This window comes from Coturnix japonica, chromosome 8 (genome assembly GCF_001577835.2).
Source record: "Coturnix japonica isolate 7356 chromosome 8, Coturnix japonica 2.1, whole genome shotgun sequence".
In the NCBI taxonomy this organism is placed as follows: domain Eukaryota; kingdom Metazoa; phylum Chordata; class Aves; order Galliformes; family Phasianidae; genus Coturnix; species Coturnix japonica.
The window spans coordinates 1,011,068-1,035,983 of record NC_029523.1 but is presented as its reverse complement, the minus strand read 5'-3'; the positions used below and the strand labels follow the sequence as shown (position 1 = coordinate 1,035,983).

General features: G+C 36.7%; 1 protein-coding gene across 4 annotated transcripts in view; it reads left to right on the top strand.

Moving 5' to 3' along the window:
- The window catches only part of VAV3 (vav guanine nucleotide exchange factor 3), a 149,567-nt gene that overhangs the window by 44,916 nt on the left and 79,735 nt on the right, over positions 1-24,916 (top strand). For all 4 annotated transcript variants that reach the window (XM_015869510.2, XM_015869511.2, XM_015869512.2 and 1 more), the window contains exons 3-11: positions 11,007-11,065; positions 11,817-11,882; positions 12,978-13,086; positions 15,065-15,157; positions 15,255-15,323; positions 18,230-18,333; positions 20,299-20,398; positions 20,726-20,821; positions 22,526-22,594. In XM_015869510.2, the coding sequence (XP_015724996.1) occupies positions 11,007-11,065; positions 11,817-11,882; positions 12,978-13,086; positions 15,065-15,157; positions 15,255-15,323; positions 18,230-18,333; positions 20,299-20,398; positions 20,726-20,821; positions 22,526-22,594 (765 nt within the window). The remainder of the gene's footprint in view (positions 1-11,006; positions 11,066-11,816; positions 11,883-12,977; positions 13,087-15,064; positions 15,158-15,254; positions 15,324-18,229; positions 18,334-20,298; positions 20,399-20,725; positions 20,822-22,525; positions 22,595-24,916) is intronic.

Below are 24,916 nucleotides of genomic sequence, written 5' to 3'. Positions count from 1 at the left end.
AAATTCCTTATCTGGAGGATGTCAAATATATGAAGAACATCATTAGAAATATTATAAGAAAATGTGTTTTCTGTCTGCAGTTAAACTCTGGTGCTGCAGTCAATAGACTAGAATCGCAGAAGGTTATCTTATCAAGGTTCGAAAAGACCTAATACTGGTGCATTAAATAAGGCATTCCTCCAAATCATACTCAGACTTTCTACCTTTATTCCTGTGCCTGAAGCCCCACAGCTTTGTTGAATTGTATTAGAGCATCCAGGAACAATGTTGCATCCGCTTTGCTGTGTGAAAATGATAGGAAGACTTAAAGCAAGTACTGCTTTCCTTAACCATAGATAGCATCATTTCCCAGTGTAGCACTCAAGTAAATCTAGTTTGCATGAGGATAGTCAGGGTTATGGAGCTGTTATGGAATTTAGTTCTGAAAGGTGAGTGATTTGGGCACAAAGCCTAATGTGATATTCTCTTTGGTACAGAGATGAGAAGTTTTTCCTCTTTTGCTGTTATTATTGTTATTGTTATTATTGCTTTATAATTAAACACTTCTGTGTTTTACAATGTTAATAGGTGACTGGCTTGGGAAAAAACACTGACCCAAATAGGCATTTGTGGAAGATGAAATAATGTACTTCTCTTAGACATCCTCTTTGTCTGCACTTTCTGTTTTCTAACTGACAGTAAGCTCTCCAAGATCTTTCTGACTTAATTTTGGTGTGGGCAGCATAAGGACACTGTCATTGTGAAGGGTGTGGTGTCAGTAAGAGACTGACTGGCACAGAGATTGTATTTTGTGGATAGTCAGCATTACATGCAAATTATTCCTTTTTTAATGAAAAAAAAAAACAACCACAGAGGAGTCCTTCTTTGTGTTGGTTGTGCAGTTCTGTGTTGGTAATGTGTTTGTTTGAGGTGAAAGTTCTATCTATTTATAGGTAATATTCAAGTTCGCAAGCTGCTGCATGTTCAAGGGAACAGAACAGTGATTAAAATAAGCAAAATAATTTATTTCTCTCCTTTTCTGATTTTTCAGAGTAAGGATCCTGCTAACGGATAGTTAAGAACAAACATAATATGAATGTAAACCTTGTTTTTTAGTCTCTTTTAGTGCAGTAAGTGTAGTTTTGCTTGTCATCTAAATGAACAGATAATGAGAGATAGAAGCAAACCATAGCACTTCTCAGGCTTCTATAAAGGGAATTGATAGTTTTGCCATTCCCATGGCGGGATGTCTTCTCAGGTATCTTTTGTTGTCCAGTTACAGAGACAACAATTAGAAGTGAGAGTGGTAGAAGGTGTAAGTTGTGAGTTATGTTGACTTGTTTATTTTTCTGTAGTGAGGAGGGCAGCTGCAATGCTTTTTATATGGACTGATTCATTCCGTCATCACTTCTGGTTGAGAAGAGATCTCCAGAGCATGAGATTTGAAGATAAGCTACATTGTAAGCTACAATGAAAGTCTGTGTGCATCAGAGAGCAGCTCACTCGCTTTGCACTGCTCTCTGTAGCAGGGAAACTTTTTTTCTTGATGTGATTAACAAGATAGAGAACATATTTTTACCCCAATAACTATTGTGTACCAGAGTAAATTCAAGTGGGACTTAATACCGTTCATCAGCCTCAGCTGAATTTGTGGTTGAAGTGAATTCTGAAAAGGGAGAACTGTGCAGTGCATGGTTTGCTTAAGACAGGAAGAGAAAAGTCTTCCTCTGCTTTTAACAGAAGAGAGGATGAAATTGCAGAGTCTCCTCTTAACACCCTTCTTACTGATATCAGGCTTGACAAGGAATTGGTTTAAATATAAATGTGAAATAATACAGTGGGAGTGCAGAAACCACATACCACTTAAACTCAAGGATGCATACCTAAAGCGGTATTTGCTTAAGGTGCAATCAATAATGAATGCAAAAGTGCTTGTTTATTTCTTTAACATGTTTGTGCTAATATGGATCATCCAAGGTCAAGCACAGTCAAAACGTGTACAGTGTACAAACACCTTAGCTAGCATTTACAATTTAGAGAATTTGCTTGTTTTCAAGTAAGAAAAGATAGTCTTTTGAAGCCTATAAAAGGAAAATGGCAAATAAATGTTCTGAAAGATGGAAAGCATCAATTAATGCCCATTTATTTGTTTATTTTTTTCCATGTCATATTAACTGAATGCCTTGGAAAATCCTGCTGTTAGTCATTAAGGTTGAAAAATGGATGCTTACTTTCAAGAAGAGATTTGGACTATATTAAAAGGTGTTATTTGAAGTACAGGAGATAATGACTTTGTCCACAATTGTTTAGTGTTATGGCCCTTATAAAATAAGGTAAATATTGTGGTATTGTTAATAAGAGTGTTTAAAAGTCATAGAAAGCATTTAAACAAATTGTAGATACCATTTGAAAACACAAAGATTGAGTTAACTTCATGAAGGCTTTTGTGAAGGGAACTACAACGATTCAACAGCAAGTATATTTTGCAGAATTGACCTGAGCATATACTTTCTAAAGCACAACATGAAAAATAATAACTGCATCAGAAAGGAGAACAAATTCCCAACTTATTCTGCAGTTTTTACATGGGCAGTGTGCTTGAAGGCAGTCTGCACATGCATTTTACCAGCTGCAGTGTTTAAGTGCCCAGTTCATGTTCAAGTAGTGCTTGGAGTGAGGCAGTCATTCTTGAAGCAACATCACCTTAGCAGGAAAAAAACAAAAGGGCAACCCAAACCCCTTCAGGCACAGTGAGGCTTGAAGGTATTCATAGAACCAAAACCACAAGCTGCAGGCAGGAAGCAGCTGCTGAAGCTCCCCACCCCCCCTCCCCCCTTGCTTTCTTTGGTTAGTATCTCAGCCTTCTGGACAAAGCAAACCTAACATTAGCTGGGATATGCTGCTTGTGCAGTTTGGTTTTTCTCACTTCCTTGTAAGAGCAGAACTGTCTTGAGAAACTTTCATGCTTTTGGGCCAGGATCTCTAGCCTTGTCATGGGCTGAAATTGAAAAATGAGATTTTAGGAACAATTTTTGTGTAATAGCTATAGATTTGTGTGCGTAATTGGATACTGGTTGTTAAGGACTTGTTCATTATATTCCTAATAGTGAGATTGTCTGTTACGAATTCCTGGAGAGCGTTCAGTTTTGTTTCTCCTTTTGTTTTATCCTAAGCCATGTTCAGGAGCTGTGTGTGCAGCCCCAAGCCCTCTGTTCCCACTGAGGAGCTGGAGTGATCTGAGCTATTGCTCCCTGCAAAAGGGATGAAATATTCAAAATGCTCAGTGAGCTGAAGGGGTGGGAGATAGGCTTGGTAAGCTTGGGTTACAGCCTGTCCTTTGATATTGCTTGAAAGCTACGTTTATACTTGAATTTAAAACACTAGAGAAAAGCGCAGTAGGTACCTTATATCTGTAATTTAAGAATATGACTTCAAATATTGCTTAATGTAACTTAGAGCTCTTCTGAGATACTGTATACCTCTGTCTATGGTGTAACAAAATGTAAATGTATGTAAATGTGCCCAGCCCTGACATGCCCTTATGGGTATCAGATTTTCTGTTCTTGTATCTTCCAGAGTGTTTTCTAAAAACGACCTCTTGGGCTCTGCTTGCCTTCCTCGTGCCAAGCCACCTGCCTCCCCTCTCCTTTTCACAAGGCTTTGGAGACAATGTTGCACCATCAATAGCTGTTGACTCTCCAGTGTTTTTCAGGGCTCACTAAGTTTGCAACTCTGTACTTTGCCTCCCCGTCTTTGTAGATAAGCAGCACCTGGGAGGTTTTTTTCTCTTTTTTGTCTTGGCTATTTCTTTTTTTTCTGTCAAGAGAGAGAATTTCCTGTTACTTGCTTGTCTGTGTAGATGCTGGAGACATACTTGAAGAAAAAGGATGAAGGATGGGCCTTCCCCAAGGCAATGCACACGTGGTACCTATCCCCTGCCTGGGAGGGTAGGAGAAAATGCCCTGATATCCATGTCAAAGCCACCAGATGTTCCCCCAACCAGCACAGCAGCACCATGGAGGTCTCTTCTTGCAGCTGGGAGCTGGGGCTGTTTTCAGAGGAAACATGCATGACTGCCAAGAACAGCTTTTATGGCAGTTGCTTTACCTTTGCTCCCTCTCTACATAAGCACTTGACACCTGGTTTCAAACTGTTTTTCAGAGCTGCTGGTGGGCTCCTGTCAGTCACAGAAACTTGGCTCGGGGTTGTAAATTTCTTTGCTGTCATTCACTGTGATTCTTTGGCTGTTTACTACTGCAATGCCAGGGATGAGATGAGAAGGGAAAGGAGGATAATGTATTCCTTTGGTATATTTCTGGAGAATGTAGTTAAGGAGAAATGAAAATCTGACTTGGACAATGACAGACACTCAAACTGGAGATGATATCAGTGAGGAAATAGTGCCTTGGGGCTGGTGATCATTCCTATAGAAATGAATGACTTCAACATATTCTTCTGCTGTACACTTAAAGATTGTATTTTGTAATTTCAATGAGATGGAAATTACTGCTGTGTGAAGTTTTGTTTAATCAAAACCGGACATTTCTACACTCTTATATGCTGAAGGTCTGGAGACCGTGGTGTTTCTAATGAGGTGCTGGTGAGAGTGTCAAGGCTGTAAATTTTTTTCCCCATGTTTGTCTGTATGACTTGAGCACTTTATTGTATTCCATGGAAGTATTTAGCAGAAGCATATTTACAAAGCTGGGAGTTAAAACTAGCCTTTTGTTTTTAATGGCCTGTTAGAGGTGTGAAACTAGGTTTACTTTTAGGCCATGTGCTTTCATTTTGTTCTGCCTTTTGGAATACCCCTCTTTTTTCCTGCCTCCCTAGAGGCTTGTGCTTTGATTAAAACTAAGCTGAACTAGCAGAGAATACCAACACAATGCCAGAGCAAATCAGATTGGGAGAGAATGTTCAGATTTACTTACTGATGCATGTAATACACCTAAGGCATCTAAGAAGCATATCATGCCATGTAATCACCCTGGAAATGTCTAACCAAGTGTCTTTTTTTTTTTTTTTTTTTTTTTTTTTTTTTAAACATTAAAATTTTAAATGTTAATGCAACAGTTCTTGGAGATCTTTTGGTCTTAGAGCTGATCGTGCATTCATATAACAGCTTGAATTGCAAGGGACCTTAAATATCATCTAGTTCTAACTTTCCTGCCACGGGCAGGGCTGCCAACCACTAAATCAGGCACTAGATCAGGTTGCCTAGGGCCCCATCCAACCTGGCCTTGAAAAATGATGGGTTATAGTAAAATACTAAGAGATGCACTCCCCCCTTCTGTGCCAAATGAAGTATTGATCTGTGATTGCCCAGGGCCTGGTGAACTGCAGATGCTTTCCTCAGAGTAGCACATGATAAAAATGTAAGATACTGAGAACATACTGAAGTGTAGCAGATTGATCTTATCTCTGAGTGACAGATATGCAAAGTGAAGTTTCCTTGCTTTTTTACCTTATATACCATGTAATGCATAAGTGAAAACAGCTTCATGGAAAAACCTCTTGGTATGAGGATATGAGTGGTAGTACTGGCTTGGAAGCATCCTCAATATGATACGCTCAATATGATTCTTGGGCCTCTATAAGTATTTTCCAAGTAATTCACCTGCCATCTCCTAGGTAGAAACACTTAGAACTTGATCTAATTTTGTTTTTCAGAATCTGCCAATAAACTGTGGGAAATGTGTTAATAGTGAAGAGTTCATACCTCAAGAATCTCTTTAATGATTAACTTTTAGTGGTGCTTTTTGTATTCCTCAGAAAGATTCTAATCCATTGTATATTACTATATTGCTGATGTGTTTTGATTGGAAAACAGAAGTTCACATAGACTTGCTGAATAGAATACAGCATCTTTTTTTTCCCTATAACCTAATTGAGCAAGTGCCTTTACTGTCAATAGGAATTTGAATATGTTTTAGAGAGACTTTGAACAAAGTGATCCTTGAAGTGACAAAGGGCCAATATGCTGATACTGCATACAAAATTGAGGGATGTTCAGACTTAGTCAAGCATAGACAGAGAAACATTCTTTCAGAATAACAAACTACAGGTGGGCTTTCTTCTGAGGAAGCAAATAGTAGTTATGTAGTTTCCTTTGAGTTGGTTTTACTGAATTTTAGGCAGGCTTAGGCAACTATGAGGCTGTCTTCAATGAATAGACGTTAGGCTGAGAGTATTTACAACTTGTGAAGTAGTTAATAGGGAATAACTTGATAGAGAGTATGTTAGATGTGTAGCTATACATTTCAAAAGTTTTCTTAAAGAGAATGAAATGGAGACTTATCTGAGCCAAGGAGATGATCAACTCTCTGAAGGATTCATTTTCCTGTATAACTGATGTTTTTTAAATCCATCCCCAGAATGTGATGTAGTAAAATCCTGTTTGGGAAGAAACCCAAATGTGCTTTTCAAAATAGCATGTCAAAAAGTAGGCTGAAGGAAATATTTTTCATTGGCAAATATAACTGTTTTATTTTTGTCTGTATCTATTGGCTAAATTGATTTTCTTCAAGGGAGAGACGAGAGCTAACTTTCCAAGACTATGTAGCACTCAGATACTAAACTGGATACCCAGATTTTGAAGTAAAGTCTTGAAATAGAATACAGTTACAAACTCTTTGACTTTGGCTGTGTTAGAAAAACACACGCTTGTCCAAGTGCATACAAAGAAACTGAACTGCTTTCTTTTAGCTTGTGCGTATTTTAAGTTTTACAGGTATGAATTCTGAAACGATTGCCATCAACACTTGTAGATGTCTTAATTTCGGTGTAGCTAAACATCATAAATGTAAACATGGGCCTAGTCCTGAAGGCAGCTGTCAGCAGCAAGGAAATGCCTTTTAGGGAAAACAGTGAGCCACAATTATATATTTTTATTTACTCTAAAAGAGGAAAAGTACTTCTAAAATGTATTTTGTCTGCTTTTGAATTGCATGATTTCTAAGTTGCTTTTTGAGAAACAAGATAAAGAAGTGACTCCACCAGAGTACTTAGTAAGGCTATGTAGTATGTACTATGAAGTAAAATAGTCCCTCTAGTGTACTGCTGTGGTAGGTGTGTGCAGGAATACTTGGGGTGACTGGCTGCAGCAGAGTATGACAGCAGGAAATTACAGAAGAAGGTTTCAGCAAGGGATACGAGAGTCCTAACATTATCTGAAGTGTATGACCTACAACATTAAGTCAAGTGAAACAATAATAAATACCAAGCCAAAAAAAATAAAAATCTGCCGTTGGAGTAATTACTGAAGTAAGAAATTAATGGGCTGAGTGAAGCCGTGGCTCTTGCCAGCAGCACCTGAAACAAGGCTGAAGAGTAGTGTCCCTCACTGGGCTATTGGCCAAGGTACACTTCCTCTAGCAGGGCCCTAATTTTGAATTTCATGCAGTGTTTTGCCTAAATTGGCAGCATACTGAGAACCAGGCTTGGATATTCACATGTTCTTGGAGCGTGGCTTTGATGTGACTTCTAAAGAACTGCTTAACCTTTGTGTGACAGAGTTAGTCAGTGGGAGGAAGTGACAGTGAGAAGGGAGCTGGGAGGGGTTCTTCATGTGACTGGAAGACTCTTGCAAACACCTACCAGTTCCTGGTTCTCTGTAGGGGAGATGTAGAGTTAGTGAGCTTTTAAGCTTGACTAAATGGTTTTATGTAGTTGTTGCAAGATATTTTGTAACATAAAACCTGTTTTTTAAATGGTATAGGTTGCTAGAATGTAAGTAGCATAAATAGAGTTTTACTCATTATCTAATTCTTGGTGCCTGTTCTGGGTAGTCCTGGGTGTGCAGAGTTGCTCAGGGACCCTGGGTCTCTTTGTGTACTTGTTTGCTGTGGAGTAGTCTCAGCCATAGAAACATTGTTGTTCTGGACTTTGTACAAGCAAGAAGTGCTAATTTTGCACTCGAAGCTGGGATCCACATTAGCGTAGGCAGGAGCATCTGTCTGAATGGAGAGTTCGAGGCCTTGCTGTGGAAGAGAACTGAAAAATCATCTAGGGTTAATGCATAAAACAGGTTAAAGGTCCTCTGAGTGCAAGAAAATAAGGAAGAAAAAACCTAAACAAAAAACTATATATGTATATATAAAAAAACTAACATGAAAAGCATTTAATTAGGTCTTTTGAACATTCATATGAATGGTACACTGTAATTTTCGATTTCAAAATTGCAGTGTATTATAGCTTCCCCACAACAACTGCTTTGGGCTTCAAAGTAGAGCTGCTTAGGAATCTCCTCTCTGTCAGTCTGTTGGACGTCAGACATTTTACTGGGGATGGTTTGCTAATTTGATTAGAATTTGGTAATTTGGTAAAATTCTGATGGTATTTCTGACACAGACCCAGAAAACTCCAAATGAAAAAATTCTGTGCATTACCAACAAAGAGCTGACATTTCATGTAGGAGAAATGCAGAAACCTTCTTTGCCCCACTTAACGCTGAAGCAAATAAATGTGTAGTATTAACTTAAGCCTAGTGTGTTGACCAAAAGTGACAGGTTCATATATTTGTTCGTGTAAGCTGTGGCATTTATCCTGACACCTTCTCTTAATAATTTGGAGAGGAAGGAGAAATATCCCAACATAACTCCCCCAAAAGCAATAGTGGCAAAACCCTCAGGTAGAAATCTTTATATTTCTAGTCAGAGAGCTGCTTTAAATTGTCCTATAATAGGAGTGGTCAGTAGGCAAGCATCGATTGGTATTTTGTAGAAATTGCAGCTGTTTTCAGTTAGGTATTTTCATCTTAAAAACATGAGGGCATCAGTCATCTTTAGTTCTTACCTATTTTCTTATTGCACAGACTAATAGCAGTCTCTGCCCAATGCATTCTCCTTCCATAAGGCTTGCCCTCTTTCTAGGGAGCACTGTATCTCTGCTGTGACACAGACAGTGGCTGTGTTGATTGCTGTTGCCTTCTTATCCACTGCTCAGATTTTGTTACAGTTCTGCCTGTTAGCTTCCTGGCTTGTTTCTTCTTCATACAGTGCCAAGCTTTCTCTATGTTTTTACAAGAGCAGTGAAAATTACTAGCTGTCTCTTTTCTTTTCTAGTCACAGTTTCTTTTGTATGTGTATTTTCTCAGACATTTCTTTGGTTTCTTTACCTTTGTGTTTGTTTTTTAAGCAGATTTCACATTGATTTCTGATAAAGTATATATTCTCATAATGTCTAAGTCTTGCTTTTGTTAGTGTGTGCATATTGTTAGCTGCAGAATACACATGGACAGTAGGCTTTGAGAATATTTGCTCATTATCTTCCTAAAATTCATGCTTTTTGTCCAGATTGTTTCATGTTATCTTGAAACAAGCCATAGCTAGGTACAAAGAGTAAGCTGTATGGCTATTGGGTTTGATTACACCAGATAAATGAGAATCCCTTTAGGAGGAGGATTTGCGTGGGCCGGTGAAACCTTTTGAAGGCGATGTTTTGTGTGCCAGGAAATAACACGTTGAAACAGGAGAAGGATATTTAGTTCACCAGACTTGTCCTCCACTTTTTCAATAATCATTAAACCTCTTTTCCTGTTATTTTGCCAGTCAATATTCACCCATCTGTCAGGACAGGACTCTTTGATAGCTATCGACTGACTTCCTGTGGAGCATTGTCTCGTATGGTTCAGTGGTCTTTGCCCAGTTCTGCACTGAAGTTCTCAAGTTTGCAAAGACAGATGGTTTTGCTGTATAAACCACAACTCAACCGGTTTCAAATAGGAGGACTTTTAAGAGTATATTTCTTTTTCCTTTCTGACCTTTTGAATAATGTAAAATAATTTTTCATTAACATTTTCAATGTATTTGCAGCTTGCAACATTTTTTTTCTAGGCCGCATGTGTTGCATTGCTCCTGTTCTTGGGGAATTAATGCACCATCATCTTTGATTATGTACACAGCATTATATATCTATACCTATATATAGATTTTTTATTTTATTTTTTTTTTTTTTTGCAGGGGGGGGGATCATTTGTGTACAGCAAAATCAAATGTTCTGTTGTGTTAATTTTCCAAACACTTTAACGCTTTAAGTGCATAAACTTGATGATCAGGCTAGTCTTGTGATCAGAACTTCAAGAATAAATAGCTCTATCTGTGAACTTTATTCACAAATGCCCCTGGAACATCTGTTGCTATATCTGAATCTTATATACTACTGGTACAAACCTTCTCCAGATGTTTGACTCGAATTTAATCTGTGTTTTAAGTTCTAATGAGCCAACCTGAAATACCTGGGATGTTCAGGGGGCCTTGTCCTACTGTGTGTCATTTTGGCATCTTTTCTTTCGGTAGCAAATGAGACTTGTCAATCTGATAGTGGTCAAAATAAGAGAAACTATCTGTAACATAAAGGACACTCTAGGTAGAGTGCGAGCTGTTCTCTTATAGCTGACAGCAAAATGACTTTGTTTATGACCAGATATTCTCCTCTATCCTCCCTAATGTTCTCCTCTCTTCTGTATAACCTTGAGCACTTATGGGAAGTATTTTCTTAGAATGAGATCTCCCATACTGCTGCAATCTTCTAAAAATAAACAGAGCTCATGGACTCAAATGTATAGCTTAATTTCCTGTTTTGCTAATAGAAATCTTTCCAAGCAAGTCCTGAAAAGGGCTCTTCCACTTGTCCTCTGACTCCCTCTTCTGGTCAGCCTTTGGGAACGCTCAATGAAATGTGTCTAGGTTAAAAAAACCCAAAAACCTCCAGAGCAATGAGCGAGGCTGATACAATTAATGTACGCGTTTAACTTAAAATTACCACATTATTTGGTTCTAAATCTACTTTTTTTATATATACTTTTAGTAGCACTGAAACTTATAAGTAAGAAATAACCCTTTGTTTCTCTGTGATTCCGTCACTGCAAGCACTGAAGATCACATCGTGGGCAACCTGTGGAAGTACACACTGCGCAGTATTTGGCACAGCCAGATTCTGTGTCATCTTGTATCATATGCTGTGATTAGAAGATAGAGTTTTAATGCTTCTATTCTACAACTAATCATGGTTAATTTCTTTTTCTCCAGGTGATAGAGACACTCTCAAAACTTTCTCGCACTCCTATTGCAATAGGCACAGGAATAAGGTACGTTATTGGCCTAGTAAGCGGTACGAATAATGCCTCCTGCATGGTCCTCCTTGGAAATGCTGGTGAGGGCCATGCAGGTAGGCATGATATTTTTTTATCAGTGGCTTGCATTATCTGGCAGAAGCAGCAGAAGTCTGTCTTGCTGTTTATTTGGAAATTGATTCTAAAGGGAATCCTCCCTTCAGGTATGTTTTCAGAAGTACCTGAAGCCTTCTTGTGCTGAAACGTGGAAATGAACAAATGAGTAGTGTTGTAGAATGTTTGTGATAATTACAATATAGATTGTAATCCTGACTACTGATCTGTATAAATAAAAGATTTGCTCCCAGTTCTGTTTTCTAGAAGTAAGCAAAAGTGCCAAGTTAGGGAGATTCTTGTTGTAAAAAAGACACAGACAAAACCCAAAACTCAAAAATCAAACCAACTAAAAAACCCACCCAACAGGTCAGTCAAACTTAACTTTGGGAATTCTAATGGTGGGCTGTGAGAGGAGGAGAAAAATTGCATCCTTTAACTTTGAAATTCTCCCCTTTCTTTGTATGTTTTAATTCAGCTGTCTTGTGTGAATGAGTTTTTATGAAGTATCAAGCTGTATGTAAAACCTAAATATAACTGTTAGTTCTTATCAAGTAAAGAAGGAAGCATAAAGCATTTTAACACTAATGAACTTATCTGTATGAAAACGTCAGAAGCCAAACAAAAAATGACTTTGCAACTACACAAATTTATAGTATTTTTCTTTCTACAGGCCCTTCCCTACAGAAGAAAGCATTGATGATGAAGATATCTACAAATGTCTTCCTGATTTGATAGAGTATGTTGTAAATCTTGGGTTAAATGAAAGATTTTGGATTTCAGTTACACGCTACTATTTATATGATGCTATAGAACATGTAATTTTAATGAATAAGGGGATATTAGGGTTTTCTTTTAAATTTTGGTTTGCCATTATGGTGACAAGTAATAATTATCCTTTTTTAATTGTAGTCATATACCTGAGTGGATTGATTCTCTTTCTTTTTTTTCCTTTTCACTCAGAAGAATTTCAGTGTTATCTTCCTACAAGTAAATCCCCAAATGATTAGCAAATCTGAGCAAGCCTTTGTATTATTATGATCAAAATACTTTCATTATCTTTTAGCTGTTTTGTAGATGTAATCTAAGAAATGTGTGTGCAAGGGGTTTTGTGGACTATGTACTGTCATAGTGTAAATTAAGCAAAACTCCTACAGGGCTGACTGTAATGAAGGTAAATTACCTGAGGGCAGAGTTGAGCTCTGACTTTATGTGGAACTAATTATATTGTCTGTGTAATTGGACCTCTTTTGCATTGTTTTGAATATTTTTATTTATTTATTTATTTTTTCCTTTTAAATACCTGATTTTAAATAGGAAAAGGCACTTGATCATTTTGGGTAGCTGAAGGCTGCTTATAGTATGGAGGTACAGACTCTCAGCTGCTTGCTCTGCAGTCTTCACTATATTTGACCCTCAGATAATTTTTCCTTTAGGAAGCCTGTACCACTGCCCTGCATTGCAGTGGGATGCCAGGCAGTAAGAAGGGTCAGCTTCCCTGCCTTTGGATGTGATGGGGAAAAGGGAGAAGAGTGGGGCTGGGTGGTATGTCTTGACAGAACTGTTATGACAAGTTGCTTCTTGTGCCTAAGTGATTTTATGTGGTTGTAAATGCATTCAGTCTTCAGTATTGTGTTGTTTTCATATGATAATGTTTTAAAATCCATTTGGTGACCTTTATTTTCCTCTTCACTAGATAATTCTATTAATTAATCTCTCTGTATACTGCAACAATTATTTTCCTCCAAGAAAGGCTCCTTTCCTGAGCTGGCATTGTAACTTGCTCGTGCTGCATAGCTTTTTTTTGTTTATTTTTAATTCTTTATCATTTCAGTGAAACTGGTATTGATGAAGATGAGGAGCTGTATGATTGTGTCTATGGAGAAGATGAAGGTGGGGAGGTTTACGAAGACCTAATGAAAGATGAAGCAGCGCAGCAACCCGTATGTTTTTGAATTCAGAACTTTTTTGCACAATCATGATTATTTGATGTTTCTGAAATTATCTCTTTATAGCTACTTTCACTCAGATTCACTCCTGCTTAATTGCATGTGGATCTGTTGTATGCAGTGCGTTCTCCCCTACTTTGTGGTCTCTTTTGGCCAGGGGTTGAACATTTAGCTGTAGTAATGTTTTGAAAGAAATGTAGTTTATTTAACTGAAATGTAAGATTACTAATAAATAAATGTTTTTTTAAGCCGTAATTCCGACAATTAATCTTGACAAAATGACGAAAGTGAAAATGTAGATTTGCAGTACAGGTATAATAGATGCCTGATGTGATTTGTTTACTTTTGCAGTTAGTACTGTATTTAAAAAACAACAACAACAACAAAAACCAAACAACAACCCAAACAAACCAAACAGAAATTGTTTGGGAAGCATAATGATTTGTTTTAATCTTTATAACAGTGTAGTTTCAAGTATAAAAGTTTTCAAATCTGTTTTTCTGCTAATACAGTATTCTGCAGCTAGTACGCTTAATATCAAAGATGACTTGTGGAGAAACCTGTTAGTTATTAGCTTCTTGCTTGCATTTGTTCAATGACAAAAAGTTAGACTTGGGAAATAACTGAATGAAATTTGAGATGAAAAACCTTCGTATCTGATCAAGTCACGTTCAGTTGCAAGTAGGTTGTTTTAGAGAAGCATTTGGATAGTAGTAATTATTTACTGTCATTTCTTTTTATATTGAAGCTCACAATGATTTGGAATTCACTTGCCTATCAGTCTTTCTAGCAAACGATTAATAGAGAATTTAGAATTTACACGCTTTAAATTGGATTGCATCTTAGCCTGGATTCTTCAGATTCAACAGACTGTTTGTTTCTAATAGAACATAAATGAAACATGAAAACTTAGTACAGCTAACTATTTCTTCCCCAGCACATAATGAATGGAGACGTTACAATTGCTTTGCTCTGGGAGCTTTCTTGAATGTGATAATTATTTCTGCTTTGTGATAATTTCATCTCAGGTTTATAAATGCGCTGTGTGCTAATATGATGATTTAACACAGTTCTTTCATTTGAATACTCCTACAAGAACTCCTTGCATATGGAAAAGATAAGCTCAGGACAATCTTTGTGCAGATATTTAGAAGAACCTGATGCTTTTAAGAGACAATAACAGCAGCCATAATGCTTTTTGTCTCTCTCAACCTTGATTTATCATTATCGTCTTAAGTAAACTATTCCACTATGTTTTCTCTCAGTTGATGACCTTCAGATGCAATTTTCTTCTCTTGTACTGTTAGGTACACATTATTATTTTCTTTTCTCCTTTTGTTTACTGCACCCAATATGCAAAACTTTGTGGTATGAATAGAAAATTGTGTTAAATGCTGTCAGAAGTGATTGTGAGAACAGTCTATTTTGGCACAAGACCAAAGTCAGATATTTTACACAAAATTCCAGGATTTGCTTGCATCACCCTTATCAGTTGATGAACAACAGATACCCATGTTCTGTGAGAAGGAGCCTGTTCAAGTTGCAGGAATTGCTTGTAGAATCATACAGAGATAAACACAGTAGGGTGAAGGTGATAAGGTGATGAAGATAGTGATGACGCTTTGTGTCTATATGATTTGAAACTTTTTACCTAGTTTGCATGCATTTTCTACTCTTCATATATGGCCAAGCTATCCCAAAAACAGCATGTGTGTGTGGCTCACGGTCAGTTTAAATACGGTTAGCTGTGTACTGTGTTATACATCTTTGATGTGGAATTTTAGTAGGTTAAGTCTGAAAGCTATCAGCTATTTGAGCGTTAAAATATTTTGTTACTACTATCATCTCTGGAGGCTGCATTACACTGAAAAAAAATTCAGGAATAAGTTATCTTAATTTCTAAGTTTTAAACAAATGCATTATCCATTTGGTGCCTGTTAATAACATAAACCTGGCTTCATTGTAATTTCAGAAACATACCGAGAATGATGTAAGAAGTTGTTGTCTTGCTGAAATAAAACAAACTGAAGAGAAATACACTGAAACTCTGGAATCAATAGAGAAAGTAAGTATTACTACTTCACAAAAGCATTACATATGTGATTCTATAGCATTCTAGAAAATATAACAACACAGTCAATGTATGTATTTTTTCCACACAGTTTTTTATGGTGCCATTGAAAAGATTTTTGTCAGCATCAGAGTTTGAAACTGTTTTCATCAACATTCCTGTGAGTAACTGTTTATTTAATAAAGAGCTTTAAGATTCGTATCTGGTTATGGTATATTTCTGTTTTAAGTCAGTGCATAAATTGAGTATTTGAAATGCAGTGCAAAATTGATTTATGTAGCTGTAGATTTTCTTGATGAAATAGAGTATGCACACTATTTATTTTTTACTATTTATTTTTTAGTCCTTTTAATGGAATAAAGGGAGAAATAGTTACTCTTGTACTATTTCTTGTACCAGATGGCGAGTTTAAGCACTTTTTTACCAAAAAGCATCATTTTCGTCCTGTAGAGGATAATTTACAGAAGATAGGTTGATTTCTAAAATAGGCCACTATTTGAGTGAGTGTATAAAATCGTCACTGTTGTGTTACATACCATTTAACATTCAGCATTGCCTTCAATAGGATTTCTATAGAGAGCCTGCAAATCTTTGTCTAGCTTGGTCTGCCGTTGCAGACATTTTGATGTTCAGATAACTTTTAGATTCTGAGTCTGGCACTGAACAGGAACAGCAAATCCTCTGAAGTGTGTAGGAGACATTATTTAACTGAACTGTTCAAGGTTTCCTGTGATTATCACTTTGTCCCACTTATTTTTGGCCTATTCACAATAGCGTGACAATTTTTACATACTTTTTTTGTAGTTGATATGAGTATCCAGCAGATATCTTTCCTTTATCTGACATTAAAGAAAGACATCAGACGTGGTCTGAAACTCCTCTTAACAGAGAGAAATGAAAGGATTGTTCTTTTATGAGGCAGACTGTAAAGGAAGGATCCCCAAAGCGTGGCCCACAGAACACATCAAACCTTTATCACCTATGAAAGATCATTTGTGTTGGCTATATCTGGAATGTCCTGCAGCTTCTCAGGGCTGTGAGGAGAGATGTTTGGGATTTTTTTTTATTCAATGGAACCTACTCTGCAGAAATATTTTAATTGCTGAGCTAGTACCAACCTGACTGCAGTCAAATTATAGCAGTTGTTGAACCGATGAATCATAAGGTGATACCTTACATCTTTCCATATTTGTCTCTCTGTTAAATTTTATATTGTGAGTCTTAATAGCTACAATTTCCTTGTCTTTGGCCGTTAGTCCAAAGTACTGCCACAGATTTCAGTAACCCACTTGTCTTAGAATATATCAGCTGCCTTTAGAGAACCCTTTGCTTTGAAAACAAATGCGTTTTACAAGATCCCAGTTATTTCCAGCTCCTAACATCTCATAGGCATCTAGCAACACGGGCAGAAATGTAGGACTTGTCTAAGCCAAAAAAAAATGCAAGTGTTTTCTCTGCTATGACGTTGTCTCTGCAGCAGTTCCTCAGAAGGAAGGCTGGAGGGCAGTGGAAGCTCACTTTAAACTAAGAATAGCTGTTGCAAGCTCTACAGTGAACGGCAATGTGAAGAGCAGTTGTGGTAATCTCAAAACAGGACAGATTTGCCACCATTAAAAGGTTGCTTTAGGGTGGTGTGATCCTTATATATGGATTATATGAGGATGCTAGCCTTACAAAATTATTTGCTGATGTCAACATTTTTATTAAGGAAAAAGGCCCTAACCACTGTTCACCAGTATAGATAGCACCTTTCATCAGGGCTCAGAATTCTAAATTCTGTCCTTTAAAATGTATGTATGGCTGTGTATTTGCGTGCATCTGTACACCTCTGTTGTATGCATGCGAGATGCTTTTGTATGTGTGTCTCTGCATGCATTTGAGTTGCATGGAGGGGAGGTGGAAATAAACATAATGTACTGAAGTATTGATGCTTCATTAACTTTTAATGATGTTAGCAAAAGTTCAATTTAAAAAGTGAAGTGATTTTGGTGGAGAGAGAAGTTTAAAGGCATTTTGTTATTTAACATTCAACTTTATTTCAGGTTTGCTGCTTAGCTGAATTTCTGTACGATCCTGAAAATATGTGCTGGTGCAGTACATTCATCTGGAAGCATTTCTTTAGTAGTGTCTTTATATGCTGGAGGAGTTTAAGCTTCTGAGGATGTGGTTGTACAAATGGTAGCAACTGAATTTGGTTGGTTTTGAGCTTCTGCTACATCAGCTGTTAGGTGATTGACCGTACAGATACTCATAGTTTCCATCAGTGTGATGCAAAATGGTTTCACTTAATTCAGAACTCATAGCTGTGTATTTTTGTAATGTATCATTTACTGCATTTACACTCATTTACAATTTTCGGCAGCTTTCAAAAACATTCTCCTGTTTTTCATTACAGAGGTCTGCATACCACTTAATTGTCCTGATTACAGAATTTTTTAATCTGCTTTGACTTAAGTTGTTACGACTTCTCTGACAGCATCCATGCAGTATAAGGCTGGAGTCATCTTTAATAGCACACAGGTTTTTTATATAATTGCAAACTAAGATTCTTTTCTACCGTGTTCACAGAGAAAATCTTTCTGTAGTACTTGTGCCTTTCTCTCAGCCATTAGTTGTCTGCTGTATTGGGAAACTCATTATGATTGCAGTTAACTTAGCACTAGAACATCACTAATTGACCAATGTAATGTACAAAACTAATTTTTCACAGCTCAGGGACATGAATCATTACTTTATCTTGTCACTAAAGCATTTACTTGACTTGCTTAATTTTAAAATTATCATTATAAAATGAAGATGAATTAACAGTGCGTGTTCCAAACCAGAATAAATGATTCTTAAATAGGTAGTTCATGGAATTGAGCTTTTTTTATTGCAGTGTATGGAAGGTGCGCAAACCTTGAATTTAGGTTCTAATCCCAAATGATGTGTGTTCCTGGTTGTTTTTTTTTTTTGTTTGTTTTTTTTCAATTAATGGATTTAAGATGAAGCCACTTAATTTTATTTTTAGAACTTTGATTGTTCTGTTTTTCAAATAATTTCCCCCTTCTCATCACTGTTTTTAAGGATTTGGTGAAAATTCACAGGAGTCTAACACAGGACATCAGTGATTCCATTATTAACAAAAATGATCAGAACTTGTATCAAATTTTTATTAACTACAAGGAGAGGTAAGATTTACGTACTAATTATGATACCTATGCCCAATCTGTAACATCATTTTACTATACTTTTGAGTATTTCTAATCTAAAATTGAAATCAACATCAGCTTTATAAAGCTAATATTTTGTGTTATGAGCCTGGAAGTCAAAATGTCATTTATTATTTAATGAGCTTTTCCTCTTTTTTTACTCCCAGTTTTGGCAGAATTGTTGCATAGTTTTATACCAACAGTTTCAAGTTCCACCAGGGAAGGTTTAGTTTGGTAATAAGATTTCATGGAGAGAGTGTTCAAGCATTGGAATGGGCTGCCCAGGGAACTGATTTAGTCACTCTCCTTGGATGTTTTTAAGAGATATTTGGACATGGCCTAGTGATGGGACTTGGTAGGTAAGGCTGGTGGTTGGAGATGATCTTGGAGGTCTTTTCTAGCTTACGTGATTCTACAGACAAGTAGCAGCTACATTTTGAATGAAACTTAAATAGTGTTTTTTGCTCACAGTGCAGTAAATCAAGCATTCTTCACCTTCAAACTAACAAAAATAGCCAGACTAATAACAGGATAGCCAAGGGAGTGTATTGTACCCTGTAGGCTAGTTGTCAATATTTTTAACCCCTTTTCAAGTTGTGTTTTTGTACTGAACAGTACTGAACAACTGTTGAGCTGTGTGGTTGAACTTACAGACCCGTGATACTTAGCTGAAAAGCTGTGCTGTGGTCTACAGGCTGACTTAGCACAAAGTAACCCCTGGGTTATGGTTAAAAATGAGTTTCTGGGTCCAGTGTAAAAGAGTGGTCAGATCATATTGGATCCTCTTGAGGATTATTGGGGAGGGACATTGTTGGAATAATAATGGGCTTGTGAGGAACTGAGCAGTACCACCTGGAAAATATTTGACAGGTTGTTTTCTGAGGGAGGAGGACCTGCCAGACTGTCCATAAACAGTTTTGTCTTTGAGGTCCTCTATCTCAGCTTTTCTGGCAGAGGAGGACAAAATTATTCTGTAGGCTGATAGAATTAATGTTGCTCTAGGAGGGAAATAAAGGACAAGAATTTGCTCTGGAAAACACTTGTTTTTTGAAAGTAGTATTGAAATGTGTGCTATTTAATGAAGGACACTGAGAAGAAATCTCAAGCTTAGATTTATTATGCAAAAGGAAAACAGCAGGATGTAGGGATTGTAGCACATACTGAAAGTAATCAGAAGTGGTGTTTAGTCACTATCATCACCAATTGAGAGTGGCTAAGATTCAGCTAGGGATAAAGGAATTCAGGAGGCGCGAAAGTAAAGCTATAGGAACTGCCCAACAAGGGATTTTGAAGCATAGGGAAGGAGTCACCTGAAGAAATGCATGGGAAAAAGTGTAACAAAGCAGAACCCTGCAATGAGACTAACAGAAGCACTTTAAGGAGGGTCAGGAGGATACTGTTAGAAAACCAGACTCTTCCACAAAGCACTAGTTCTTTTGACAGCTACTGGGTATTTGTTTTAATTTACACCGTTATTTGGATCTGAAAGCTCACATGTTGTAGCCTGATAGAAACTGTTGGAGATGGATCAGTTATTGATAACTTACCTGTTCTTTAAAGGATATGCACAATTAATCCTAATAAACTTGTTAGAGAACTTATTCACTACACTCTTGCAAATCTGCTGTGTTATAAATACATGATGTTTTAGGCAGTGGTTATGCTGCTTTTAATGAGTCCTACATTTATTGCAGCATACGTATGTGAATGTTAAAGGAAGTTGCAGTGATTTTTATAGCATTTTGAAAGCAACTTTCAACTTTATTTTTCTGAATATTTTTCATTGTGTTCATTGTTTGAGTCTGGCTACATATGATCTTTGCATGTGTAAATGCTACTTCCATTGAAAAGAAGATTGCCTTTTTTGGTGAAAAACATCAATAAATTTCCTAAAATAAAATAAGCAAACGTTCTCTTTATTCTTTATCTCTCACATTGATTTAGATTGGTCATTTATGGACAGTACTGCAGTCAAGTGGAAACAGCCATATCATGCTTAGACAACATTTCAAAGACAAAAGAAGATGTTAAGTTGAAGTTAGAGGTATAAGAATTTTTGTGTGTTCATGTTTGTGTATTATATGTGTCCTGATAACTTTGTACTGCTTTCATCCAAGTAAAAAACATAGTGGATTAAAACTGAATTTGTATATCTTCCTTGTAATTTATTGGAGCCTCTCATCAAATTAATGTTTAGCTGTTGAGGTACATACCCTGGCAGTGCAATCCTATGCCGAATGTCTGTTGTGATAGTTTTTCCATGTTTTTTGTTCTGTTGTTGAAATACCCAAGAACAAATGTCTAGACACAGTCTTTGTTTCTTCTTCTTTCTTAAACTCTTGTCCTAATTTATTCTTCTGTTTCAAAATAGGAATGTTCCAAGAGGGCCAATAATGGGAAATTTACTTTGCGAGATCTTTTAGTGGTTCCAATGCAAAGAGTGCTAAAATACCACCTACTGCTCCAGGTATTTTATTTTTGAATAACAGTACTGTGATTGTTTATCATCAGTGGTTTATAAGAATGAGAGCTTACAGCCTTTTTCAAAGGCAGGTAACTGACATTTCTATAGGTTTGAGACTTTTTGATTTGTTATGAAATAAAATCCAGTGAAGAGCAGGTTTTCTTAAAGGGTTGATTCCTCAGAGCTAACGCATGTCTGAGAATGATGAAAAAACACATCTGTTTCCCAGTATTTGAACCTTTCATTCTTGGAATGTTTAAAATTGTTAGTAGTACCATGCTATAATCGTGGTGCTTGGAAATGTAGTTCATTATCCCCCAACGAGTAAGCTGAAGTATACTTACAGCATACTTTTAAGATGCTTTTCTACTGTCATAAATTACAATAAAGCCATATTTATTTTGAAATGCTTCTTGTTATAACCCACAAAGCGCGAGCTCTCACAGTTAGCCCTGTAATAAGGGTGGAGAGTCTTATAAATTTAATTTGATAGCTGTGCCAGGAGACTCATTAGTTCAGCTGCAAAGAAATATATTACTATATGAGACTGTCAACCCTGCTGATGCTTGTAAAATGTCGTTTTAAAAAGATCTACTGCTTGCATGTATAGTAAAATTTTGACTCTGTGGAACAACATGGATTTAGTATGTAACATTTTTGAAATATTTCTGAGCCATCAACGTTTTTATCAACAGAAATTCAGAACAAAACGAATGATCAAACTGCTCTTTAAAAAACACGACTTCTTAGTGATGGATTATTAAAGTTAGGGTAGTTGTGGTTGGACTTGTGATCTTTAAGATCTTTTCCAACCTGAGCAATTCTAGGATTCTGTAGTTATGCAATCAACCTTTACATTATGAGAAGATGAAATACAATGTGTCGCTATGTTCTAGGGATTTGAGATAACATGTAATAACTGTATACGTTGTTAATATATATATTTTATAGAATTTAAATGAAAAAATCCAGAAAAACTCTTAAAACTGTAATTTGAAATATAAATAATATTTTATTTCAGAGGAGTTTACGGAGTTTTTTTTTTTTTGCTGGCTGGGATGTATAATTTTATTTTCAAAACATGCAGAACAAAGGTTCGGTTTCCCTAGGAGGTTTTTTCTTAACTTCAGAAGAAAATGAAAAACCTTTTATTTTCCAAAGGGGAAGTGGCTAAAAAGATTCTTTGAATACTTACATGTGACTTAAACGTGTCCTCTGAGTCAGCTTTGTTGTAGGTGTAACGAAACAGTGACATTTTAGGTAGTCATCCAGTTACTTGAGATCTTATTGGTAACATACATCCCTGTCTGCGGTCAAGTGAATGCCTTGGAAAGGATTATACACTGGAAAGCAGTGAGCAAATGAACTTGACTTAAGATCCAATTGGCGATACTTAATTGCTGTGTAGGCCAAATTAGTTTCTAATGATTATTCATTAATACAAATATTGGTGTTTAGACTATATCATTCTTAAATGATCTTTGCCAATTATTTATTTGCAACAGTCCTTGCTTAGCTTGCAAGTTGGTTACAGTGGGAAAGAAAACGTGAATTCTTGGGTGATGTTTTCTGTTCTAAGGTGTGAGGTTTTCTCTAGTTTTTGGGTGGAGTGGGTTGGTGGTTGTTGAGGGATGGTGCATGGAATAACAACTTCAGTCTTCAGCTGGCAGACAGCAGGTGAGAAGTTCTAACTACTTTTGTCCATAGGAGCTGGTAAAGCACACCACAGATCCCATGGAGAAAGCAAATCTAAGACTGGCGCTTGATGCAATGAAGGTAAGTTGTGCTGATGAAGTATGTCTGTCTATGTTGGCATTTAAAATGGGGCTCATAACTGTATTTCCTGGAAAATAACGTTTTTCACAACAGATCAAATAGATGTTTGCTCAAGTCATTGTGTACTTTGTGAGAACATAGTTGAAGGTTTTCCCCAAGTCTTGGAACAAATTCAGTAATTTTCTGAAGGGAGCATATATATAATGGAGCTTCCTTGTTTCAATTTCCTTTTTTATCACTTTGCTGTCATGTACTGAGGTAAGCAGCAGGTGTTTCACTAAATTTGGTCTTAGTTCCAAAACGTAGGACTATTTCTATAACTCCAAGCCAATTATAGCTGAGGTTGGTGGCTTCCCATTGAGGTAAAGACATCTTTCTTTAAAACACTTTTTTCCTATGATCTCTGTGGCTTTAGCCTTGAAATTAGTGGTATCTTTCTTTCGGTGCAGTACCTGTCAGTGTACATTCACCTGCAAGTGGCACAAAGAAATCCTTTATAGAAGGGCAGTACTGCCTTAATATTGCCTTGTGTTCCTCTGTATGGTGAAATTTCTGCTTCAGTTGGCTTCACTATATGAATTGTGAAATTCATGTGGTAGAATTGAATTTTTTTCTATTCTGTGGTGGGGAAAGCCAATACAGTACAGGTCATATCTCCTTCTGTTGCAATCTCTATCATCCACAGGAGATGCAGAAGACAGAATAAGTAAGTTTTCAGTCATGCAGCTGCCTATGCTGCTACTTGAATTCTTAGAATACAGACTAGCTCAACAAGTGAGGTTCTTGGCTTCTCTTTTTGTTTCCCAGTTCTGTGCAGTGAGTGCATAGAGCACTTCAGTGATAATCTCCCAAGGAAGATGCCTGAAATGGGACTGGCACCAGTACTGTTTCCAGCTGGTGGCAAGGCAGGCATCTTGGCTGCTGATAATTGGCTAGGAAAACAACCATGGCTTTATTTTTCTGTTCTTTTTTATTTTCCTGTGATTATGTGCTTCATTGTTTCTGGTGATGGCTGGACTCAAATTAAGACCAATTAAGAAAACTCTTGTCAGAATGATTGCGGCAGTTGTGTCTTGCCAGCCAGCCAATAATAATAAAAATAATTCTGTGGGAAGTGGCATCTCCTCACAAAGGTCACAGCATCGGTTTCCTCCTAATTAAACCATATCCTCTCATACTAAACCCTGTCAGAGCAGTAGAAGTAGCCATGCAGCATAGATATGTTGCTTCTAAAGGCTTTCATTTGTCTGAAAATGATATTTGGAAAAAAAAAGAAAAAAAACCTGACAAGAAGATGGTAAGAAATCTGACTGTCAAAATTCTTTTAGCAACAATCAAGAGGTTATTTAATTGCTACTCCAAGTCTTGTAAGACTGATGTGATTGTATCCTGCTTGCATTCCTTCAGGGAACTGGCATGATAATTGCAGCTTTTCTTAGATTCTGATTAAAATTTTATTAGAAAGAAGATGTATCCTTTTCCCACCCTCCCAAATTTATAGCCATATTGAAGGATATTGTAAAAGCAAGTTGTGAAGATCAGAATACCTTTTCTAACCACTGCTCTCAGTGTCCCTGACCTCACCAATTACTACTGCTGCTTGTTTCTTATCTCTAGCCATAAACAGAGAAGCCCCAGCAAATTGTCACTATTACTCAAGCACATTCAAAGCTTTTTAAAGGCTTTAGTGAAATGTCTATGTTATGTGCTCTGGTAAGGGAGACAATAATGATCTCAACCTGTGACTTCAAGTAGTATATTGCCTTAAGGGCGCTTTTAAAATCTCTATTATCTTCTCTCTGCTGTACAACACTATTACTGTGCAGTAGCTTCTTATGTCCCCCTTAATATGTGTTTCTTCACATAAATTAAATCCTTGCTTTTGAGGAGCATTATATGTTTTCTATTATATTTTATTTTTACCTTCTTTTCTATTATCTGTATTTGAATGTTGTTGACTGCTTTCTTTAGGCCACAGCTGTACTGCATGAATTACATTTCCATCTTCAGTTTTTAGAATAAGACAGAAGAAGTGAACCCTTTAAAACAACAACAACAAAAACAAAATGGTACATTGTCCTTTCTTGCAACAGGATTTGGATTTGAACAGAAAAACTGAAGAAAGCTGTATATTTGATGTATGGTGTGCAGGTGCTTTTTTTCTATTTTTAGGCAGGCAGATTGATAATTCACAAATATCAAGTATGTATATTTGAATATATGTATGTATATACTTATTTAAATATGAAGATAAGCCAAAGACAGAACTAGAAATAAATGTGCTGAGATAATGTATTGAAGTGGTCTGTTCTGGACTTTTTT